We start from the raw sequence: 21,020 nt of genomic DNA, 5'->3' as shown, positions 1-21,020 counted from the left end.
AAGCTTTAAAAAAAAAAAGGCGTACTCAGTGTCAAGTGGTTTAATGTAGCCTACTTGACATTTAAAAAAAAAAATTTAAAAGCTGCATGTTCAACTGTTATATATTTACGTTGAGGTATACCTGCCGCTTAAATCCTAGGATCCTGGTAATATAAAGAAGGCTAATATCAGGTGTTCTGGCTCTTGTGTCCATTCACCCGTAGATTACACGATGTGATGTTGTGCAAGCACAAAACAAATAAAATAAACTAAAATAAACTAATGCGGTTCGTATTTTTTTTTTTAAGCCTTATTTTTATCATGAAAACTTTACCAGAAACTGTTGATTTAAGCCATGCCTTGAGGTCTTCTGACATTCCTCCGGAAAAGTTGCACTTAAAACACGTGTGGACATGCAGAGCTATGCTGCACTTAGACGTACACTTTAGCCTCAACCGTGGCTCAGAATCAGAATCAGAATCAGAAACAGTTTTATTGCCAGGAATGTTTACACAAACGAGGAATTTTTTTTGGTGGAAGGTGCAACATTTGGACATGACAAACAAACAACAATCAACACGACAGAAAGACAACAAATAATGTGAAAGTGTTTGGGTGTGTGCTTCAAGTGGTGTGTTTTAGTTAAAAGTGTATGTTACGCGTGGCGTGTGTTTAAGTTAAAGTGCATGCAAATAAAGTGGCATGTGTGTGGAGGAGGCCTCAAGTTAAAGTGCATGTTAAAGTGACGTGTGGAGGAGGGAAGAAGAAGGAGGAGGGAGGAGTGGGAGGAAGAGGAAGAGGAAGGAGCGGGAAGAAGGAGGAGAGGAAGGTGGAAGAAGAGGTGGTAGTCCTGGGGGTGACAGTCAGTCAGTCCCGGGTTCCATTGATGAGCCCGACTGCCGACGGGAAAAACTTTGGTGTGGCGGGTGGTCTTTGTCATGATGGACGCAGCCTCCTCCCGAGGAGGGACTCGAACAGGAGTGTCCAGGGTGGGAGGGTCAGCGACAATCTTTCTGGCCCGCTTCAGTGACCTGGAAGTGAACAGGACCTGGAGGAAGGCAGATTGCAGCCGATAACCCTCTCGGCCGTGCGGATGATGCTCTGCAGCCTGCGCTTGTCTTTGGCTGTGGCTGCAGGGTGCCAGACGGTGATGGAGGAGCAGATGATGGACTCAACGATGGCCGTGTAGAATTGTACCATCATCTTCCCTGGCAGGTTGAGTTTCCTCAGCTGCCTCAGGAAGAACATCCTCTGCTGGGCCTTCTTGGTGATGGAGCCGATGTTCAGCTCCCACTTGAGGTCCTGGGAGATGATGGAGCCCAGGAAGCGGACGGACTCCACAGCGTCGACGGGGGAGTCACACAGGATGAGAGGGGCGGGTGGGGCTGCATTCCTCCTGAAATCCACAACCATCTCCACTGTCTTTAGGCGTTGAGCTCCAGGTTGTTCTGGCTGCACCAGGTCACCAGGTGGTCAGTCTCCCACCTGTAGGCGGTCTCGTCCCCACCAGAGATGAGTCCAATGAGGGTGGTGTCATCCGCGAACTTTAGGAGCTTGACGGACTGGTGACTGGAGGTGCAGCTGTTGGTGTACAGGGAGAACAGCAGAGGGGAAAGAACACAGCCTTGGGGGGAACCTGTGCTGGTGGTCCGGGAGCCTGAGACGTGTTTCCCCAGCCTCACGTGCTGCTTCCTGTCGGTCAGGAAGTCTGTGATCCACCTGCAGGTGGAGTCGGGCACGTGCAGCTGGGAGAGCTTGTCCTGCAGCAGGGACGGGATGATTGTATTGAAAGCAGAGCTGAAGTCCACAAACAGGATCCTGGCGTAGGTTCCTGGGGAGTCCAGATGCTGGAGGGTGTAGTGAAGGGCCATGTTGACTGTGTCGTCTGCAGACCTGTTGGCTCTGTAGGCGAACTGCAGGGGGTCCAGGAGTGGGTCGGTGATGGTCTTGAGGTGTGACAGGACCAAGCGTTCAAAGGACTTCATGACCACAGAGGTCAGGGCGACGGGCCTGTAGTCATTGAGTCCTGTGATCTTGGGTTTATTGGGGACGGGATGATGGTGGAGGCCTTGAAGCAGGCTGGAACGTGGCATGTCTCCAGGGAGGTGTTGAAGATGTCGGTGAACACCGGAGACAGCTGGTCAGCACAGTGCTTCAGGGTGGAGGGGAGACGGAGTCCGGGCCCGCTGCTTTGCGGGGGTTCTGCTTTTTGAACAGCCTGTTGACGTCTCTCTCCAGGATGACGAGGGTCGTCGCTGAGTTGATGGAGGGTGCTCCAGAGGTGTGAGCCCCTGATGGGCTGGGGGAGGGTGGGCTGATGGTCTGTGGCTTGTTGATGGAGCTGTGGGGGATGGCCTCAGGACTGCTCCATTGTCTTTCAAAGCGGCAGTAGAACTCATTTAGCTCGTCTGCCAGAAGCACATTGTTCATGGAGTGGGGTGATTTGGGCTTGTAGTTGGTGATCTGCCTGAGCCTCTCCAGACAGAAGCAGAGTCGTTTGCTGAGAGCTGCTGTTGCAGTTTCTCAGAGTACAGTCGTTTAGCATCTCTCACCGCCTTGCTAAACCTGTATTTGGACTCTGTGTACAGGTCCTTGTCCCCACTCCTGAATGCCTGGTCCTTCTGCAGTCTTAGCTTCCTGAGCTCCGCTGTGAACCAGGGTTTGTCGTTGTTATAACTCACCCTGGAGCTGGATGGAATACAGCTGTCCTCACAGAAGCTGATGTAGGAAGTTACAGCCTCTGTGTACTCATCCAGGCTGTTGGTAGCAGTCCTGAAGACATCCCAGTCAGTAGTCATTCGAGCCGACAGTCTATGGGCGATAGCAGAAGATATGTACCCACCGAGGAGACTTATACGATGTTGTTAATATCATAGGCGTGGCACGCAGGCTGCTTTCAGGAACCTAAAACACTGCAGGTTCAAACCCGTATTTTGTTTGACCACGTGGATGACAACATGACGCCATCTAGTGGTTGGGCTGTAGAGCATTAAGCAGTGACACGTGAATGTTATAAAAACTTGTAGTTTATTCGTGACTCAGCTTTTGGACATTTCCCTTTCAAGCAAAGCAGTATAGACCGTGAAACAAGCTGTTACGTTATTGCTTTGATGGCATTTAATTGCGTGCATTTGGTAAAAAGATAACTTGAGAAATAGTAGATTCCAAAATATGTTGCAAAAACACAAATGTTTATTCCAAAAGGATCACAACACAACATGTAGGCAACTGTATCATGTACTTCAAATTGAGGTATTGCTTAAGATCAAATGGAAAGCTGGATTTCATGCAATCACACATCAACTGAAAAAAAATTCTTTAAGCTTAGCACAAGACTTTGCCTTAAGAAAAATTAACAAAGATGTGGACATAGAAACAGAGACATTATTTGGTTAATATGCACTGTAGGTTTTATTACAAGTGTCATTAACTACATGGTAGAAGAAAGAACGAGGATAACCCCAATTCACATGAACCTACAGCCAAAACCATTTTGTCAAGAAAAAAAGGGGAAAACAAAAATACTGGTAAAAAACACTTCGGGCGTTTAAAAGAAGAGGTTGGAACAATAATTTCAATCACATCAGAAGACAACCATGTGTAAAATATGCTGCACATTAGTAACAACTACCCTTCTGTGCAGACAGGAAGGGATAACAAAACCAGATGGTCAATTCTTAGCTGGTGTCCATCTGAAGGAGAAAAACAAGAGCAAAATAATCAATTAGGACACCTGAAAAAAACAAGTTTATTAAATTGACTACGGGTATTTTAGCAACTGCTGAACTTACACTGGCATTGTAGGCGTCTAACTGTGCGTCAAGTTCTTCTGCCGATAGCTGTTTGCTACTCCCGCCACGACCACCCCGACCTCTTCCTCCAGTACCGCCTGCCCCACGTCCTGCGCGGCCTCTCGGCATGCCTCTGAAGCCCCCCCCACGGCCTCTGTTCATGCCTCCTCCAGCCCCCCTGTTCAGACTGAAAACAGCATTCATCACACACGGTGTCCAAAATGTTATAGTCAATTTGCTTGAACAACAGACGGTTGCACTCACCCCTGCATAGGCCGCCTCTGTGTATCAATCTGTGATGTGACGAGCTGTATGTTCATAGGCCGCCCTGAAGTAACAAAGACACCATGAACCTCAATGTAGGCAGGGCAGTAATACAACAGTCAAGTCAGTAGTATGCAAAACAAATTTTGTTTAGTTGTAGTGAACGCATTTGTGCAGCCACAATATGCATATGATTTGAGGCATACTGTAAGAGCCACAAGTGTGTTTTTAGTATATTTAAGTTTCTGAATTGTTTATAATTTAATATTTAGAATTATGCTCACGGTGGAGGAATTATAAGTTAAATACATTGAAAGATCTTTATGTTAATGACTGACGCTCGGGCCAGGCTATTTAATGACGTCATGACGGCAACAGGTGTAAGAACAGAGCCGCATTAGACATTAGAGATATAGTTTTTGTACCGTAAGACCATGAGATCGTTTTGAACGTTTATTATTTTGTATACTTTGTCAGCGTTTTTTGCTGTTTAAAATAAAATCGAAAGAAAAGGAAATGAACGGTCTCCTGTCATGCGCGTGAGAGGAAACTCACTGTGTCTGCAGCTCTTTAGCAGATTAAGAAAACAACAACGACGGAACGCCGCTACACATACCATCAAGAGGGATGCCATTGTACTGTTTCATGGCCTTGTGGGCATCTGTCCTCCTTTCAAAGTGGACATCTGCTGTCCCCAGGCTTCTTCCTGATCTGTCGTAATGAACTGCAGCTTTTTTTAGAGTCCCAAATTCAGCAAAAAGTTCCTGAAAAAGAAAAGGGGATACCCTGAGTAGACATTCCTTGGTCCCATCTGTGTAGAATGTGGCAAACATGCACCACTAACAAAAATAAATGGACAACGGAAACAAATCCAAGTACCTGAATGTCAGCATCCGAGACCCCGAAATCCAGATTAGAGACAAGGAGCTTCCCTCCAGTCTCCACACCGGCTCCTCCAGCAGGGCCACTGAAGCCGCTAAAGCCGTTGTCATACATGTCATGCTGCCACTTTTCTGGAAGCTGTTTGGGCTGCAACAGATGAAAGAGAACGCACCTGCTGACTTCAGGATCCCCTTGCCTCTGTCATTCACAGTCCACACGGCTGGGTGTTGGGGCAAGCAGGGGCTCCACTTCCAACAGGGCCAGGGTGCTCAGTTCCACCCCCCCAAGAGGATCCCCAAAATGTTCCCTGCCCACCCCATCACTACAAGCAAGTGAACCAATTCAGACAGATATACAGGAAAAACTACTGAACAACAACAGGAATATGTTTTACATCACTTATATAATGTATACAAAAAAAAATAAAAAAAGCCTAGTGCCATTTCCTGAGAATTTATTAATTTACTCAATGAACCACCCAAAGTGTCTATACAACTTTCCCAACCCAGCTAGCTACCAACATTGCCCATTGTTCTCTTGCCATCTGCGCCTCCACCCAAGGCTCTCCAGATGTGTTCCTCGGGTACACAGGGGGTCGCCATCTGAAGCAGTGTTGCCTCCAGCGTTGCACCGCGTTTCCTGGCACGACCAAAAGTTCTTTACCAAGCCACGAAAAGGGCTATCATGAAGGGGGAAGTGTCCATAAGATGAGGGGGTGGTTTGCAGGAAAAAAAAGGGAAAGAAAGAACTAGATACGGGCCTAAATATGAGAGCGTGGATAATCTGTGCGTCCATTTTGAGACCACGCCATTTTGATTGGGGCTTTGTTGGGCTCGTCTAAACTCATTCACACTTAAGGAGTGACGGTTGTGCCCTACATGAACACTATCAGGGGGTAGAAGTCCACTGATCCATCCACAAGTAACCGCCACACTGGTTGAAAAGCCAACAGATCAGCCTTCGTCGTGAAACCCACCAGCCACCTCCGAACAAAAGGCTCCGGTACATGGACAAAAAAAACTATGCTCCAAAAATTGTGGTAAAAAAAAAAAAAACCATCTGAGGGTGCATTTTCTCGATGAAGTAGTTTCCTTTCACCGTCATTGTGACCGTTGGAGTGGAAAGCGGTTACAGACCGTGGACGACTAGATTAAATTAAGAAGGTGCCGGATTGGAAATGGCGCCGGCGAGGCCTTCCCGATCCAGCTTTAGCTAGCGAGCCAATATGGCGAACACGTTCGCTCTTCCAAGGGGGCCTCTCCTCTTGAAAAAAAAGAAGATGCAACACATACGGGTGGGTGGTGGGAGAAAGGACACACTATGTATAAAACTTCCATTAACGCTTAACGGCAACCCATAGAGCATCCCCGAGGGAAACTCGGCGGTTACAGCGAACATTATGCTCGTGTGACTAGCGCGCTGGCTCGAGGGTTAGCGAGCAGGCCTACTGGAGAACAGAAGGACGTTTTGCCGATGGGTTTCTCCTTTTTCTGCCAATTCCTCAAATTTTCTCATACCCTGCTGTAAGGCGTTGGTCTGCCTCTAGCGCGGCTCAGGCTCTGCCGGCCTCTCATGAGCCCGGATCCGCCGCCTCGGCCTCCGAATCCGCCGCCGCTGACTGCAAGCCGCCCGGGGCCTCCTCGTCCACCGCCGGAGACTCCGCGGCCTCGGCCTCTTCCGCCCCGTCCTCCACCTCTCTGCTGCCTGTTCTGCTTGATAATGTCGTCTAGAGACATATCCATTTTATCCGCCATTATGTTTTCCTGATAATGCTAAACTGTGAAGGAAATTTTAAAAAAAAATACACCCTAGGCTGGTTCTGCTGCTTGTCCCTTAACAACGCTCCGCTCCGACGACAATAGACAATACAACCAGTGTCGGCTGTTTATAGACAAGCTGGTTCGTTACGTCCTGCACGTAAAGGTGACGTCATCACGCAATGCGCGTTTGGCCATCCGTGCGTTTGACTGGATGATGATGATGTCTCCCGATTGGCCGAAAATTAATCTGCAACTATTTTGTTCATTAATTGTTTCATTAAGTATTTTTTAAGATTAAGTTTATTAAACATTTTCTTAGCCTTCCATAACTTTGGGCTATCAGACAAAAAAAGAACATTTAACATAATTGTTTTTCTTCAAATAGTTTATTGTCTGATAAGTTATGGATACAATTATTAATCAATGAATACAAATAATTGATAATAAAAATAACCATTGGCATCAATTCAATATCACCATGATATAGCATAACACATTCTCCTAATTATCTGTGCTTTAAGAAATACCTTCCAGTAAGTTTCACTTTTCCCTGGTCAATATTTATGTAAGATTAATACAAGCAGAAGTACTGTAAAAGTCTTTTATTCAACATTTTGTTTCAAGGCTTAGGGGGGTTAACCAAGGGCAGCATACTCGGGGAGGTCTCTACTTAGTAAAGTCCATTTGAGGGCAAGAAAATATATAATAAAAACGTTGGCCTTCTACATTGCATTTGGCTTCCAAAACTTTCCCAAAGTGTATACCCAATGTGACGATTCAATTACATCTACAATTTACTGATCATACTATCTTCAAAAAACAAAAGAAAAATAAGTCAGCCCTTTCACATTGTCCTCCTAAGTCATATAAGTAGCAGTAGTAAAGAAAAAAGTTTACATTTAAGACTGTAGTCTTTTGTGTCCTGTGGAGTGTTGACAGTTTGTACCTCAGCATCAGATGTCAGCAAATGTTGATGAACGTCTGCATCAGTCCCATCCACATAAAGAATGTATATATGAACATTTTCTGACTTGAAAAAAATATGAACCAAGAGACGAGAGGATTTGTGCACCCTGGAATCCTGGTTCCTTTCTTCGTTGTCAGTTGTAGCGGGTAAAGAAAGAGACGGGCATTGCTATGGTCCAGAGTTGAGATATGAGATTGGCATTCTGTGCTAGACTGGCCAACAGGGCTGACTTTCTGGCTGATGGAGGAAAAGTTCTCGAGGATAATGGGTGGAAAGAAGCGACTGGACCATCATGAGAAAGACTAAGACTTCTTGGAGTCCTGTGTGTTGCGTTTCTTGAGGTCGCTTAGGTCCACTGGTGTGAAAGCTGCAAGAGCAGACAGAAACACGTTGTTAACTGGCCTGTGCTTGATGAATTGTATCCTTCAGTGTGATATACTAAATAAAACCCACTTAGTAAATTACACTGTTACTTACAATGTAGGTTAGGGTTTGGGTTCTTCTCCACATACTCCTGTGGTCCACGGTCATTACGTTCACTATTTTGTGTTGATCTGATGTCTCGGAGAACACACTGCCAGGCTGAGTAAAAAGACAACAATGCATGTGTTACCTTTAGGAAATCTGATCCTGTCATGCAGACTTGTTAGTAATGACGTTACAAGACCGACTGAAGGTAAATAAAACGATAGCGCAGGTTTCGAACTGTAAAACAAATTATTTTGCACTTTACATAGTACATAAGTACTTGTACTTAGAGTAGGGAATTTACATTGTCTGATTTAGATAATGTAGCACTATTTATACTTTTAATGATGATGATTGAAGTCATCAGTAATAAATCTGAGGTCTGTAGTCATCAGCACTACAAGATCACAGCTGTCAGACCTCATTGACAAACTGTTCTCAGGACTTCAAGGTTCCCCGTGGAGTCTTTAACCTATAGTAACACCGTGATGTGTGATCCTCCAGGTCCCCTTCTTGCAAGCGTGCACAAACAGGGAACACAATATATAGTCACGCAAATGGTTTTCCATTTTTTGACTGATCCACAGGTGGCAGTAACACACCAAGATACAAATGATTTTTGGGGAAGGAAATGCATCTGACACGTCTGTTAGACCTGAAGGACACACCCAATAAGACTTGAGATCCCATTGTAATGACACAATGAGCATAGTGATGTAATTTGGTGAGTAACACTCACACTGGAGAAAACTCCACTGGGCACCTTTCACACATCTACACACTCAATAAGGCGTGGTTCCCTCTTCTTTTCAAACAATACACATAGATTAATCACTGAGTATCAGTGTTGAGAGTGAAAGAAAACATGTTGTAACGCCATTGGCATTTACAAATAGCGTCCTAACATTGAACTGGGTACACAAGCTGTTTTCTTGCTCTATACGCTGTAAAAAAAACTAACAGAAGTTGTATATATACTTCTAGATTAAAGCAATATCAACTGAACATGATTATATGACAGTTCAACCGACAACGCCCATGCAAGATAAACTAAATGGTAAGCATTGTGTTTACATGCTGCACATTAGGTGATAAGAATAAAGAGATCTGACCTGAACAATATACTGTATGCAGAAACACACTTTATTATCAATATATTACTCTTTGAAATTTTGAAACACGAAAATAGGAGTCATCCCCAATAGTAGAATTAATTACTTACTAGTAATTTAAAAGCAATTCAACACATACATGTGAGAAGGTGTACTCACTATCATGAATAAAGCGCACATTTTCCTCATGTGCTGGGGTGAAAAGCTCCCCGCTGTTTGTCGGGGATCGGGGGCTTGAAGTCCGCTTGTAACTATTCACCATCCTGGGAGCAGATGAGCTTCACAAACATAAACACAGCTAAATTAGCACCATACATAGACATTCATTTCCTGAGAGACTCAAATTTCAACATCATATTATTTAGTTTCTCAAGCCCAAAGCAGTACATACACACAATCAACGTCTATTACATATTAATAAACACTAATAACACTGGTCTAATTGTACTTGTGCATCAGCACTTCAGTGCCATAACGTGTTACAAACCTGGTCATTCTGTTTGCAGTCTGTACTCGCTCCTTGCTCCTCTATGGTGAGTGGATTTGAAGAATAAAAAGGTTCAGAAGTCCTCAGCTGAATTCTAACAATAAACAAGTGGCAAGTATAGCATTTCTACATGATCTAATAACTGTTTCTAAATCAAAGAACACATATTGACATCAAAACTAACCAAGTGAACTCGTTAAACTGCTGGTTAGCCCAGAGTCTAGACTAAAGTGAAGTCACTATATACGTTAAAACACACAATATCCTCTGGAGACTTCTCAGTCAGGGAACGTTACTTACAAGTCAAGTGTTGTTAACCCATAGCTCCTCACGGGATAATGTAAACACAGCTATGAGACGCCGTGCGGGTGGAAACAAATACAAATAGTGAGAGCAGCGAACCGATGGGCTTTTGTTTACGTTCTTGCTTCAGTAGCATCAGGAGCTATTGTTAGCATCGTGCTACAGAGACGAACCCAGTGCGATAACTACTGCTCACAGTATCATGGACAGGGCCATTTATTGTCTCTAGAACCGGTTCTGCTTGTTGGGATTCGTGCCCCCCTCCAGCGACGTCCGGGGCAGATTACTGCAGATGTGCTGACACAATCGTTTCAGCTAACTTTAGCCAGCTCGCTAGCTAGTTAGCAGGAGGCTTTAAATTTCTAACGTTAGCTTCAATGAGCTAATATGTTGCTGGGGTTACCGGTCCCCAAATATTTATTAGGAATGCACTTAACGCAGGTTGTCAACATGTACAGTAAAGGACGCCGTTTTAAGATAATCAACAAACCTTTTTTTTTTTTTTACAACCCTTCCTTTCGGTTTCTTTATTCTGAGACTGTACGCCGTTAGACCTGGCTAAAACGTTGCCAATGCCAACCAATCATTTCCGGGAAAACAAAACGGAAGTGAAAGGGTATTCCGAACGACGGGATAATAATAATCATAATAATCATAATAATCATCATAATCATCATAATAATAATCATCATCATAATAAAAATAATCATCATCATAATAATAATAACAATAGACAAAGACAGTCCATTCTGTCATGAGATATCTTTGGTTTATGTATATGTGATTATTTTTAGGATTTTAATTTATTATGTGTATCTTCTCCATGTGTCGGTTTTTACTTACTTTTGTCCACTTCTTTAATAAAAATAGTTATTGTTTCATTGTTGCTAGTGTATTACCATTCTACATTCATGTTAGGATGCCATACCTGGAATATCTTATTTACAATTATAAAGCAGCAGCTAAACCTGGCAAAAGTTGAGGGCATGTGTATCCGCTCCGTAATCTTGTACCATATTAAAGATGCTTTACACAAAGAGGATGGTCGAAAAGCTGCCTGAAGACATCGTGGTGAAGATACTGGTGTGTTTAATCCAGTTCTTATTATACTATACAACAGCAACTCAACCGTATTTATAAAAGATTTCTTTATTTATGAAAAGGTACAAAAATAATGATTGAGGAGAACATAAGACTTTCCTTGCTGACATTCGTATTTCTATTACAGAAAACCGCAGCAATACACCAGGGGGAATACTGCAGCAGTAAAATTGCTTAAACAGCATAAACGTAACGCTTTTAAATGTACTTTTAAATTATTTTGTATTTTTTTATCAATGAACATTAATGAAGAATCAATAATTAAATTGGCTGATCCTCTTTCTGCCCAGCAGTCAGGATAGATAAATCCGTCTTTAAAACACAAACATCTTAGAATTCTGTGTTGTAAATTCAAATACACATGATAATATTAGTTTGGAAAAATCTTCAGGGCACTACAAGCTACTTAAAATACCAAAATGCTCGTGAGGATATAGCTTAATCTTATTTCCTTTGGAAATCAGATGACAAATACGCAAAATAAAGTCAAAAAAACCACCAGAAAGAGAAATTCATTTTCCTAATGTATTGCCTTAAGCAATACACTGCATCTTAAAAAATACACTACATCTTAAAAAATATCATTTTAAACTTACACACAGAACCACCATCTTGGATTACAAGGGTCAGAGACACGGCCCTAACCCCGGACTATGTTCTCCCACCCTGTCACAAGTGTCTTTTGTATTGCACGTTTTAATACTGTTCAATATTTGCTTCTTTCTTTTCCAAGTGGCGGCTCGGCCTTCGGCCTCCGCCCTGGGTCCGTTTGGTGCCCGATCACACGCAGCCCGCCTCGAACAGTTTGACCAGCTCTTTGCAGTCCGGGTCGATGAGGTCAGCGGGCTTCTCTCCGCTTTCGTTCTCTGCCTCTGTAGTGGCGCCGATCGACAGCAGGTAACTGCGTGGAGAATGAAGCACAGCGTTGTTAACCATAAGTTCTCCCATATATGTATAAAAAAACATTAAATAGTGTATTGTAACAGCAGCATATTTTCTTCAATGGCTCATATTAAATGGAACTGTCCAATTTCCGTGCTATTAGTATTGAAGCTTCCTGTTCAGTTCTAAAATGTCTTAAAATTCCTTATATTTTGGCAAATTCCTTATATTCTCTTCTATCTAATGATTATCCTCTCTTTTAATTCCTGTGCTTGCTTACTGCTGAATAACAATGTTTTATATATTGTGATGAATTTTGTCGCTATTTCAAATGAGTTTTTTATTCCCTGTCGTCAATGTTCAAGCTACTACATCATATCCAGATAAACTTAGTCTCAGTAAGGTAATTACCATCAGGTCACTTCTTAATCTTTGAGAGGTATTTGAAGCATTCTTATTTCATGTGGCTTTAAATGTTGTTCTCTGTTCAATATAATAATTCAAGGCGATTCATTTTCTTTTTTTTAAGGAATCAATAGCAGATGATAAAGTCTCTTAACCCTCCTGTTACCTTTACATTTACTAACATATTTTACCCTCGGGGTCAATTTGACCCCAGCAATTAAAACCTCCAGAAAATTATTAGAATTAATATTGTTTCCCAAGTTTAAGTGTGAGGTACTTTATGTTTGTTTGTTGACGACCTAAATAGCCCTTTAAATATATACAAAAGTTGATATTTCTTACATGTTTGACACAGTGAAAAACAGCCTGGGGTCAAATTGACCTCAAAGAACACCGACGTTAAACATTGAATGGGGTCAAATTGACCCTAAAGGTAACAGGAGGGTTAATGTGTCATTCAGTGCGGTCAGTTTACCGAAAAAGTGAACTAAGATCGGTGAAGGCCAAAAGGTTAAAAGGTCACCTGGCAAGTTCCGGGTAGCCGTCGCTGCAGGCCATGTGGAGCGGCGTCCAGCCGTCTTCATCTCTCTGGTGAACATCAGCGCCATATTTCACCAGCAACTTCACCACCTCCAGGTTCCCCGTGAGCACGGCTTCATGAAGCGCTGCCATACCTGCACACAAGACCAAGTCAGTCCTCCGCTGCACTCAGTTCCTTATCGGCTGCTATTATTTCTAATGTCAAATCAAATGAGGAAGAAAAAAAATGGCTGCACAATGTCATAAGAAAGGGAAAGTAGTGGCGACAGACCTGAGTGGAAGATTGTATCCACACGGACCTTCCTCGCTCTCATGAACCGACCGATTTGCTCCAAATCTCCCCGTCTGACAATATCCTGGAAGATGATGTCATTGGGGAAGTGCACAGTTCTCTTTGCGGGCGCGACAGGTATCACAGGTATCACAGGTATCACAGGTGCCACAGGTGCCACAGGTGCAGGCTTCTCCTGCGCTGGAGTGCGAGGGGTCGAACTGTACCGCGACTCTTTGCTGTACGAAGGCACGTATGACGACACCGCCTTGTAAGTGGACGTGTATTGCGACGGGGTGTAATGGGTCGAGCTGTACTGGGCCGGGGTGTACTTTGTCGGGGTGTACTTTGTTGGAGAGGTGTATGCGGACGTGTATGCGGATGTGTAGTGCGGCGTACTCGGGGTGTAGTGTGAGGCCGTGTGATAGGTGGGCGTTTGGTATGCCGGCGTGTACTGAGAGCTGCGTGTGGACGTTGACACCGGCGCTTGGTAGTTGTACTTCATCCCTGCGGGGGTTGAGACTCTGCTCTCCCCCTGTGCTGTCGGCCCGGGAGGAGGGAAGCGAGAAACCCGAGAGAACACGCCAATCCAAATAAAGGAGCGGTATCCTTTGCTCTGTGTCCTTTTTGTCCTCTTCTTTCCTCGCTTGCTTCGTATCCCCTTTGGTTCCCGGCTGGAGTATCTCCTGCTGCTTCTGCAGAACACAAACGCTCCTCAAATCCTTTGTTTCACTGGGATCCAATCCCCTTGTTTAGCTCGTACGGTCCTCTTTTTCTCGCCCGCTGTGAGTTTCTCCCGTATGAATTCTAGTTGATCTTTTACACGGTGTGTGTGTTGGCTGTTGCACAGAACTGTCGTCTGATGGGGAAAATGGGAGGGGACCCCTTTATACCCTCTGGAGGGCTATTTTAGGGCCTAATATCCAGTGACTTCAGCTTGAGTGGACGGCGTTCGGCTCCACCCATCGTACGGTCACATGTCCACTGACACGGCACACACCCCTCATAAAACAGGTTGACAATTTCAATGTTCCCTTTGAGTCTTGCTTAAGCTATGCATATTCCCACATAAACAATCATGATGGATATCAGAGCAACATCGACAGAAGAGTGAGACGATAAGTCAAATTCCCTGGTATTCAGTCAGTTCTTATCAGCTGCTATTATTTCTAATGTAAAATCAAATAAAAGAAAATTCTGGACAATGTAATAAGAAAGGAAAAGTTGTGGCGACAGACCAGAATGGAAGAGTGTATAACTCAAATCCTCCGGTATTCACTTTTTTGGGTCATTAGAAGCAGTTATATCTGCCAATTTTCAGTGAATGTTCTTTGTTTTGGTTGTATTAATATCAAAAATGTTTTGCAGGACATACAAACAACTAAACAGCAATTGCACATGATAAAATTTGAGGCGTGTTGTTGATTTGTCTGCTTACGTCATACCCGATGGTGCAATATAGTGGACCAGAGTCATAAGAAGTTGATTTGAAAAACACATTTTCTTTAACTTCCATATTAAAGTGGAGGTCATTGTGCAATGGTTCCCCATGTTTCTTTTTGTGTTCTCCGTTGACCCGTTGGGCCATCATGTGACACTTTACGGCTGCTCTTTGCATCATAACCAGATACATCGTAAACTTGTTTTTTACTGAGGAGGTTATGGGAGTGTAGTCATGAAGCCCCTAAATGTAACCTCCCCCCTTCCGATGCCGAGGAGAAGTCACACGGTGGCCAGAAATGTAGCTATTTACAATGCTGAACTTTTGACTGCCTGAATAACATCGAGCAAAATGTTGCCTTTGAGGCGGCTCGTGACATCTCTTCAACGTATTGCTCTTCTGATTTTGTCAATTTAACATTCAAAATGTAGAATAACACAGTGTCCTGCAGCACGTGTTCACGGTGCTGCTTAACATTGTGCTGGTGGCTCCAGCTGTCCCTGAACTGGGCAGACTTCTATGACAGGCAGAGCTGGTTTAAACTGGTTCCCTAATCCGTTGGAAGAGGTCTTGGGCATTTCACAGATGCTGCCAAAGTAACAGAGGAAATAGCTCCGCTGCCATCCTCAGGTTTTTATTTCTCTCCACAACTCCAACAACTCAAGATGGGACCAGAAATGGATTTCAACTGTTGTAATTAGCAGCTTGTCTAATGCATTTGGGTATATTCCACAAAGCCTCACTTTATAATAATAATAATAACTTTATTTATAAAGCACCTTTAAAAACAGATTTTACAAAGTGCTCTACAGAGAATCAAAGCAAAACAAATAGAATGGTAAGAGACAAATATAACATTTTTTAAAAACAGACAAACTAAATGAGGGGAACCAAAGAACTGCATAAAAGGACGACATCACTTTCAAGCTGTTCTATAAAAATAAGTTTTAAGAAGTGATTTAAAAGTTTTAAACTTTAGGTTACCTGCTCACCTGTGTGACTGCAGATAACTTGGTTTCAGAACTGAGGACACAAAAAGGACGTTCACAACATCGTGCACAGTTCTATGCACACCAGAGGAGAGGGAGATCACATGACTCTTAGCGGGAAACGCTCAATACATTTCTGCGGTGGTGAGAATTGATCCCAGTTCTAAATGCCAACACCTCGTCACCTCCCTGCACTGCTGGCCTCCAAACACATTAAAGACCAATAGAAATGAGAAGAAGAGACTTTTCACAACAGCTCTTAGGTTTCAAAGTCTCTTATATGGTATTGTGGGGGTGCAGATGGGATACTCCCTCCGGCTTCCCTTCACTGCTCTCCACGGAGGAAAGAGAACCTCAGCATGTGGCTGTTTGTTTGTTATGCCCGCTCTCAGACAAATGCCAGAGAGAGGTCTCTCGCGTTACAGCTTCTTGCTATACATAGTCCCAGGCTGCCCTTATGATCTGTCAAATTACCGAGAAGTCAGAGTTGAAAACATCCAGGTGTGTGGAGCAACGCCAAAGACAATGTTAGCTCCAACAGGCATTGGCCGAACAGGGATGAAGTCACACGCCTACGTGGTGTCATCGGCTTTCTCAATGTGACTGTTAGTTAGTCAACAAGGTCCCAAGTCAGGATCTCAAGGATACTTGCTCTATTAAACGCCTTAACACAACTGCATCTCTGTGATCAGTGACTCCCACCGTATTCACAAATCCATGGGCTATTGTTATGGTGCGTCTTTGATTCAGATTTAAGTATATTGAGACCAGAAAGTGGAAGAATCAGCTCGTAAGAAATTCCACCGTGTGTTAAAAATGCAGATTCCCTGAGAATAAAGTGAAGAATAGAGAGGACATGACCGCGCCGTCGTTCATGATACCTGAAGCTCTGTGTAAGTGAAAAGAAATTGGATCCCACTTTAGACACTTGACCTCTTTGGTTTGTATATGCTGCTTTAGAGGTTTCCTTAATTTACCTCTATAACATTTTCTTAAAAAAGAAGCTTTTATCACGGTGTGATTTCTATTTCATTGCAATTGATCTCATATTTTTCTATTTTATTTTATTATTATAGTTTTATTATATTGTATTTACATTTCTATTTTTTCCTGTTCCTCCTCCTTTTTCTCTGGTCATTCACATATTATGCCCTTTATTCAGACTCAAATTAACAATACAATATTTAGATGGGACAGATGTTTTAATAAAATAAATGCCTAATGGCGTGTTGGTAATGTGGCACTTTGCTCCAGCAGGAACATAAACAGCATTAATCTTTCAATCATCTCAGATTATCTCGTTGCTGCTCCAAACACGCTCCATCAGTGACGCCTCCATTTGCTGCTATTCATCACAAAGCACTTCACTTTTGATATCTGAGATTCTAGTTGTGATATTATTAAAAAATGTCATGGCACTAGCTTCTTGGATGTTTTGGATTTGGACACCAACATTCGTTCACACACAGTTATCCTGTTGCCGCTGAAACTTTTAGAAACAATATGATGGAAACAATCTGTCGATTGGTGCCACCAGTGAACCACCGGTGCCACGACAGATTCTCGGCCCCATGCGGCCAAGTATTCAGGGACAAACAGTTCAGGACACATGGAGCTGAAGCCAAAAGAGCTGAAGCCAAAAGAAAGAACAATTTGAATGGCAGCTTGTCACGAAGGCTTATCACTGGCCGATAACACGCTACAAACAAGCCCGCCGTGCTTTCCTCAACACCCAGCGGACTCACGTGATGCAGGTAGGAGGCAGGTTGGTAACTACATCGCCTAAAAAAAGGAGCTGTAAATCATCCTGTCCGTGTCCAGCATGTCACGAATGCAGGCCGCCATCCTCGTGAACATTGCTGTCTAAAATGGTCAGTGTAATAACACAGGTCACACGTTTGAATAATCATATGCATCAACAAACTGCAGCTTTACAGCTTTGATAGGACTCTTGGCAGGAATGTTAAATAGAAGTTGGAGTCTGGGGCTTGGCATTTTGGTCGTCCCCATTTTGAATTTTGAACATCTTATTTTTTGGAGCCAGAAGTGATCGTGTTTGGAAGAGAGCGTGGAGCTGGTGAGGAGCAAGGCCTCAAAACATGAACAGCTAACTCCTGAGTATCTTTTAGGACAACCAAAATAAAGAAGACATTTCTCTCTCCTAATTGACAGGTCGCCATGGTAGCGATATGTCAATCAGAAGATTGCGTAGCCGGCTTTATGGTCTTTTTAACACAATGAATATCATGCTTTATTGAAAAATACTTGAAACCACCATTTGAGAAGTATATTAGAAAGAACGCAGGTTTTCAGCTTTGGCTTCACTTTTCAAACCAGAGGTCTCCCATTGGTCCAAACCTTTGAAACTATAGCAATAATACAATTTGTAACAGGTTTTTAATAGAAGATCTTGGATTGTGTCTGTTCAACTTCACACCTTTGTGGAAGCTGGGAGTTCTTCTTCATCATATTCTTAATAGCCTTCTGTTTATTACCAGTTATGAAGTCAGAACACTGAAGTTACGCCAGATCACTCGTATCGCGGCAACAACATGAAAATATTAAGGTTACAGTTTATAGGTTTTAAGCAAAAATCAATAATTATGTTTCGTATATAAAAAGCATTATTTTTTTAACATTATTTTTGAGGAAAACAAATAACCTAACAGACACCAGGGACTCTCAGACAATGTATTTGAGAAAAGCAAATCAATTATTCCTCTGATATTTGTGCTGTCATGTCAATTAAAGAGCAGCTAACACAGCAAAAGCATTTTTATTGAGCGTTGTGTTCTTCGTGGATCTTCGTGTCGACGACAAGATCAGTTGGCGAGAGAGGAATTCACCAAAGGATGAGTCAGGCGGAGCGCGTTAGAGAAGCCAACCAAAAATACATCGAGCCATTTGCTGTTGAAACAGTCCAACCGCCTCCTGGTCCTAAAATACGCTGCAGGGCCCTCATGGTTCCCGTGACTCCAAACTCTTAACCTGTTGAACCGAGTCATGAGCACATAGGATCCATGGGAATTTCACCATATTCACTACTAAACTGAAGGAAAGCATATTTTTGAAACGCCATGATATTAAGATTATATACATGGTCAAACCTTTTCAGGCCTTTGCCCAGAGATGTAGTCTGAGTGGTTAATACGACTTTAGATACCCCAAAAAAGCTTAAAGTCACTTTTATTCAGGACACGTGTGGATTCCGATGGATGGAAGTGGTTTGTTGTGGAGAAAGTGGCTTTACAGACTTGTTTCTGTTACAGTGGTCACATCAGCCAGTAGCTAGATATGATTGTGTTACATTATATGTACATGATCTGAAATAAAACATAAACCTCAGTTCAATTCATCTTCGTCTCAGCTCAAATCTAGGCATTACACATGATTTAACTGATGAATACCGCAGCTATCATTAGATAACAGGTGCAGACGGCTGGGGGGGGGGGGGGGGGGAATGAACTCTGTTGTCTAGCTGCCGGGTGTAAATGTGTTTTTAGAACCCCATGCGCCCCTCGACTGCACATATCACCCCCCCCCCCCCCACCCACATAAACACTTTACTCTCTAATAGTTTCCAGTGACCCACGTAACCCATAAAAAAAAGGCTTCCAGTAAAGCTTTGAATAAACTGCCCCATGAGGAGGTTCAAACCTTTTATAGAGTGTTAAGGAATGATTCTAAGCCATCCAGCGGTCACGGGGGTCACAACGGCGTCCCCATTGGGAGACGCTGCTGCTGACATGAGCCGTGCATGAAGGGCGCTGCCCTGCACAGAGGTAACGGCAGTAAACACACGCAGCAGCTGCCCGGGACTCAGACTCCGTCCAGAGGGGAGAGGGAGGAGCACCAGGGCCGCCTGTCGCAGTGAGGATTGGGTAACCTGAGCCGAAAAACCTGCAAGTCGGCCAGAGGTTAAAAGTTGCGCATACGTGTGCCGAAAGTGTTGACGGCGGATTGCACAATGAGGCCGAGGACGGGAAACCCTGGCTGTGTGCTCCGAGCAGGTTGCACAAGGTTACGGACAATTAATGTCCTGGATCTGTGAGAGCTCAAGCAATTGAAAGACCGAGGCCACGGAGCAGGTGGACTTACTAAATCTGACCTTTACTCAGCACGGGAAGGACAAAAGAGTATTTGACATAATGGCGTCGCCTGAGCTGCCGTCTGCAGCACAGCGACACGGGGCCGCTCGTCAGTAAGGAAGATCAAGAATGGTACAAAGTGTCGGGACACCCGAAGAGACGGCAGCTCCGAAGCTTTACTTTTACTTTACGTGCATGCACCGTCTTCCCACCAGAAGACTGCTGGGTCAAATGCTGCATTATGCAAACACCTGACTTACAACTCTCATGAATAATGACTGTTCTTCAGTGATATCAATGTACTATTTAATAGGTCTCTAGCACAGACTGTGGGCTACGGCAGGCACTCATCTCTAACATCCCAGCACGACTCTTTAATGAGCCTCCTACCAGTGAGTGGTATGGAGGAAGACAAATGAGCCATTAAACACCAGCCTTTTGATAAATATCTCCGTGGATTCCCAATTAATTTTATTGAGTTATTTGGAAGGCATGACACTGAATGGGGGTTGTCGTTTGCATAATGCATCAACCACATTCACATTTTAGAGCATTTCAAGATTCTCTAATAAATTGTAAAGATTAGAAACAATGATTAACAGTTTGACGTGTAACCATTCCTCAAACATACCCATTGTACGAGCACAGAATATGAATAATAATGCCTGTACTAAAGCTTTGAATTGAGCACTTCTCAACTCATTTGTCTCCATCATGTTCTTTTAGTTATTAGGGAATTCATGAATTATGCTACACAACCAGTCTTGATACAGATAGTGATTTAATGTCTTTGCTTTAGATCTATGTGGTGCAATCTCAAATGTGGGTTTTACATAATGTGGCTAATCAGCTTATGCATACAGTAATGTGAGATATGCTGCTGCTTTTACTCCTATTACAACTAGAGCTGCACGTTGATCACACAAACATATTAATACAAAAATAGTAGAACATACAGTAGGCTATGTGCAAAATATAACGCACAAAAGAAAAATTATTTCCGGAATCAAATCAACTCGTGACACATCAACTCAGGATGATTACGTCGCGCCTCAGCGCTCCTCTGTAACGTAAACGTTCCTCTGCAGGAGAGATGAGTTCTCCGCGATGACCTCATCGCTGCATCTGCAGACCACCAACAGCCGTGGCCCCATAAGGCCAAGTCAAAGGCAGGATATTCCCAGAATGCATTTCACAGGGGTCAATATGCTAATTTTAGCACGGCGGCCAATGGCAGCGCGGGAGTTGTGCTCCAGATACACGAGGAGCCGGATCAGGTTACGTGGCGGA

General features: G+C 43.5%; 4 protein-coding genes across 7 annotated transcripts in view; all 4 read right to left on the bottom strand.

The window, feature by feature from the left end:
• Positions 1-3,149: 3,149 nt before the first annotated feature.
• On the bottom strand, positions 3,150-6,772 carry alyref (Aly/REF export factor). The gene is made up of 6 exons (XM_056407104.1): positions 6,434-6,772; positions 4,914-5,063; positions 4,651-4,798; positions 4,035-4,098; positions 3,771-3,957; positions 3,150-3,671 (listed from the first exon to the last, which is right to left on the bottom strand). Exons 1-6 carry the CDS (start codon positions 6,668-6,670, stop codon positions 3,657-3,659), a joined length of 801 nt encoding a protein of 266 aa, XP_056263079.1. The 5' UTR covers positions 6,671-6,772; the 3' UTR covers positions 3,150-3,656.
• A 491-nt stretch (positions 6,773-7,263) lies between these two features.
• On the bottom strand, positions 7,264-10,592 carry mcrip1 (MAPK regulated corepressor interacting protein 1). 4 transcript variants are annotated; one of them, XM_056407110.1, is made up of 5 exons: positions 10,504-10,592; positions 9,711-9,751; positions 9,383-9,501; positions 8,121-8,225; positions 7,264-8,010 (listed from the first exon to the last, which is right to left on the bottom strand). In XM_056407110.1, exons 2-5 carry the CDS (start codon positions 9,716-9,718, stop codon positions 7,946-7,948), a joined length of 297 nt encoding a protein of 98 aa, XP_056263085.1. In that variant the 5' UTR covers positions 9,719-9,751; positions 10,504-10,592; the 3' UTR covers positions 7,264-7,945. The 4 variants fall into 4 exon arrangements, with proteins under 4 accessions (XP_056263085.1, XP_056263083.1, XP_056263084.1 ...); XM_056407108.1 differs by lacking the exon at positions 10,504-10,592 and adding an exon at positions 10,011-10,497 and having other exon boundaries at positions 9,711-9,804; XM_056407109.1 differs by lacking the exon at positions 10,504-10,592 and adding an exon at positions 10,011-10,497.
• A 551-nt stretch (positions 10,593-11,143) lies between these two features.
• Positions 11,144-14,059, bottom strand: ppp1r27a (protein phosphatase 1, regulatory subunit 27a). The gene is made up of 3 exons (XM_056407105.1): positions 13,213-14,059; positions 12,925-13,075; positions 11,144-12,015 (listed from the first exon to the last, which is right to left on the bottom strand). Exons 1-3 carry the CDS (start codon positions 13,715-13,717, stop codon positions 11,895-11,897), a joined length of 777 nt encoding a protein of 258 aa, XP_056263080.1. The 5' UTR covers positions 13,718-14,059; the 3' UTR covers positions 11,144-11,894.
• A 1,574-nt stretch (positions 14,060-15,633) lies between these two features.
• Positions 15,634-21,020, bottom strand: part of LOC130188522 (E3 ubiquitin-protein ligase RNF216-like) — an 11,440-nt gene continuing 6,053 nt past the window's right edge. Inside the window, exon 4 of the mRNA XM_056406918.1 lies at positions 15,634-15,676. Coding sequence (XP_056262893.1) covers positions 15,634-15,676 — 43 coding nt within the window. The remainder of the gene's footprint in view (positions 15,677-21,020) is intronic.

This window comes from Pseudoliparis swirei, chromosome 23 (genome assembly GCF_029220125.1).
Source record: "Pseudoliparis swirei isolate HS2019 ecotype Mariana Trench chromosome 23, NWPU_hadal_v1, whole genome shotgun sequence".
NCBI lineage: Eukaryota > Metazoa > Chordata > Actinopteri > Perciformes > Liparidae > Pseudoliparis > Pseudoliparis swirei.
Note: the sequence above shows the minus strand (reverse complement) of the source record. Positions and strands in the feature narration are given on the sequence as shown.

Coding starts and splice junctions, on each gene's coding strand:
- mcrip1 (XM_056407110.1), bottom strand. Junction 8,226..9,382: donor TGTGCGCTTTATTCATGATA/GTGAGTACACCT, acceptor CTTTTTACTCAG/CCTGGCAGTGTGTTCTCCGA. Junction 8,011..8,120: donor CCCAAACCCTAACCTACATT/GTAAGTAACAGT, acceptor CTGCTCTTGCAG/CTTTCACACCAGTGGACCTA.
- ppp1r27a (XM_056407105.1), bottom strand. CDS start 13,717: ATGAAGTACAACTACCAAGCGCCGGTGTCAACGTCCACACGCAGCTCT. Junction 13,076..13,212: donor GGATACAATCTTCCACTCAG/GTCTGTCGCCAC, acceptor TCTTGTGTGCAG/GTATGGCAGCGCTTCATGAA. Junction 12,016..12,924: donor GGCTACCCGGAACTTGCCAG/GTGACCTTTTAA, acceptor TTCTCCACGCAG/TTACCTGCTGTCGATCGGCG.
- alyref (XM_056407104.1), bottom strand. CDS start 6,670: ATGGCGGATAAAATGGATATGTCTCTAGACGACATTATCAAGCAGAAC. Junction 5,064..6,433: donor GACCAACGCCTTACAGCAGG/GTATGAGAAAAT, acceptor CATCTGTTGCAG/CCCAAACAGCTTCCAGAAAA. Junction 4,099..4,650: donor CAATGGCATCCCTCTTGATG/GTATGTGTAGCG, acceptor TTGTTACTTCAG/GGCGGCCTATGAACATACAG.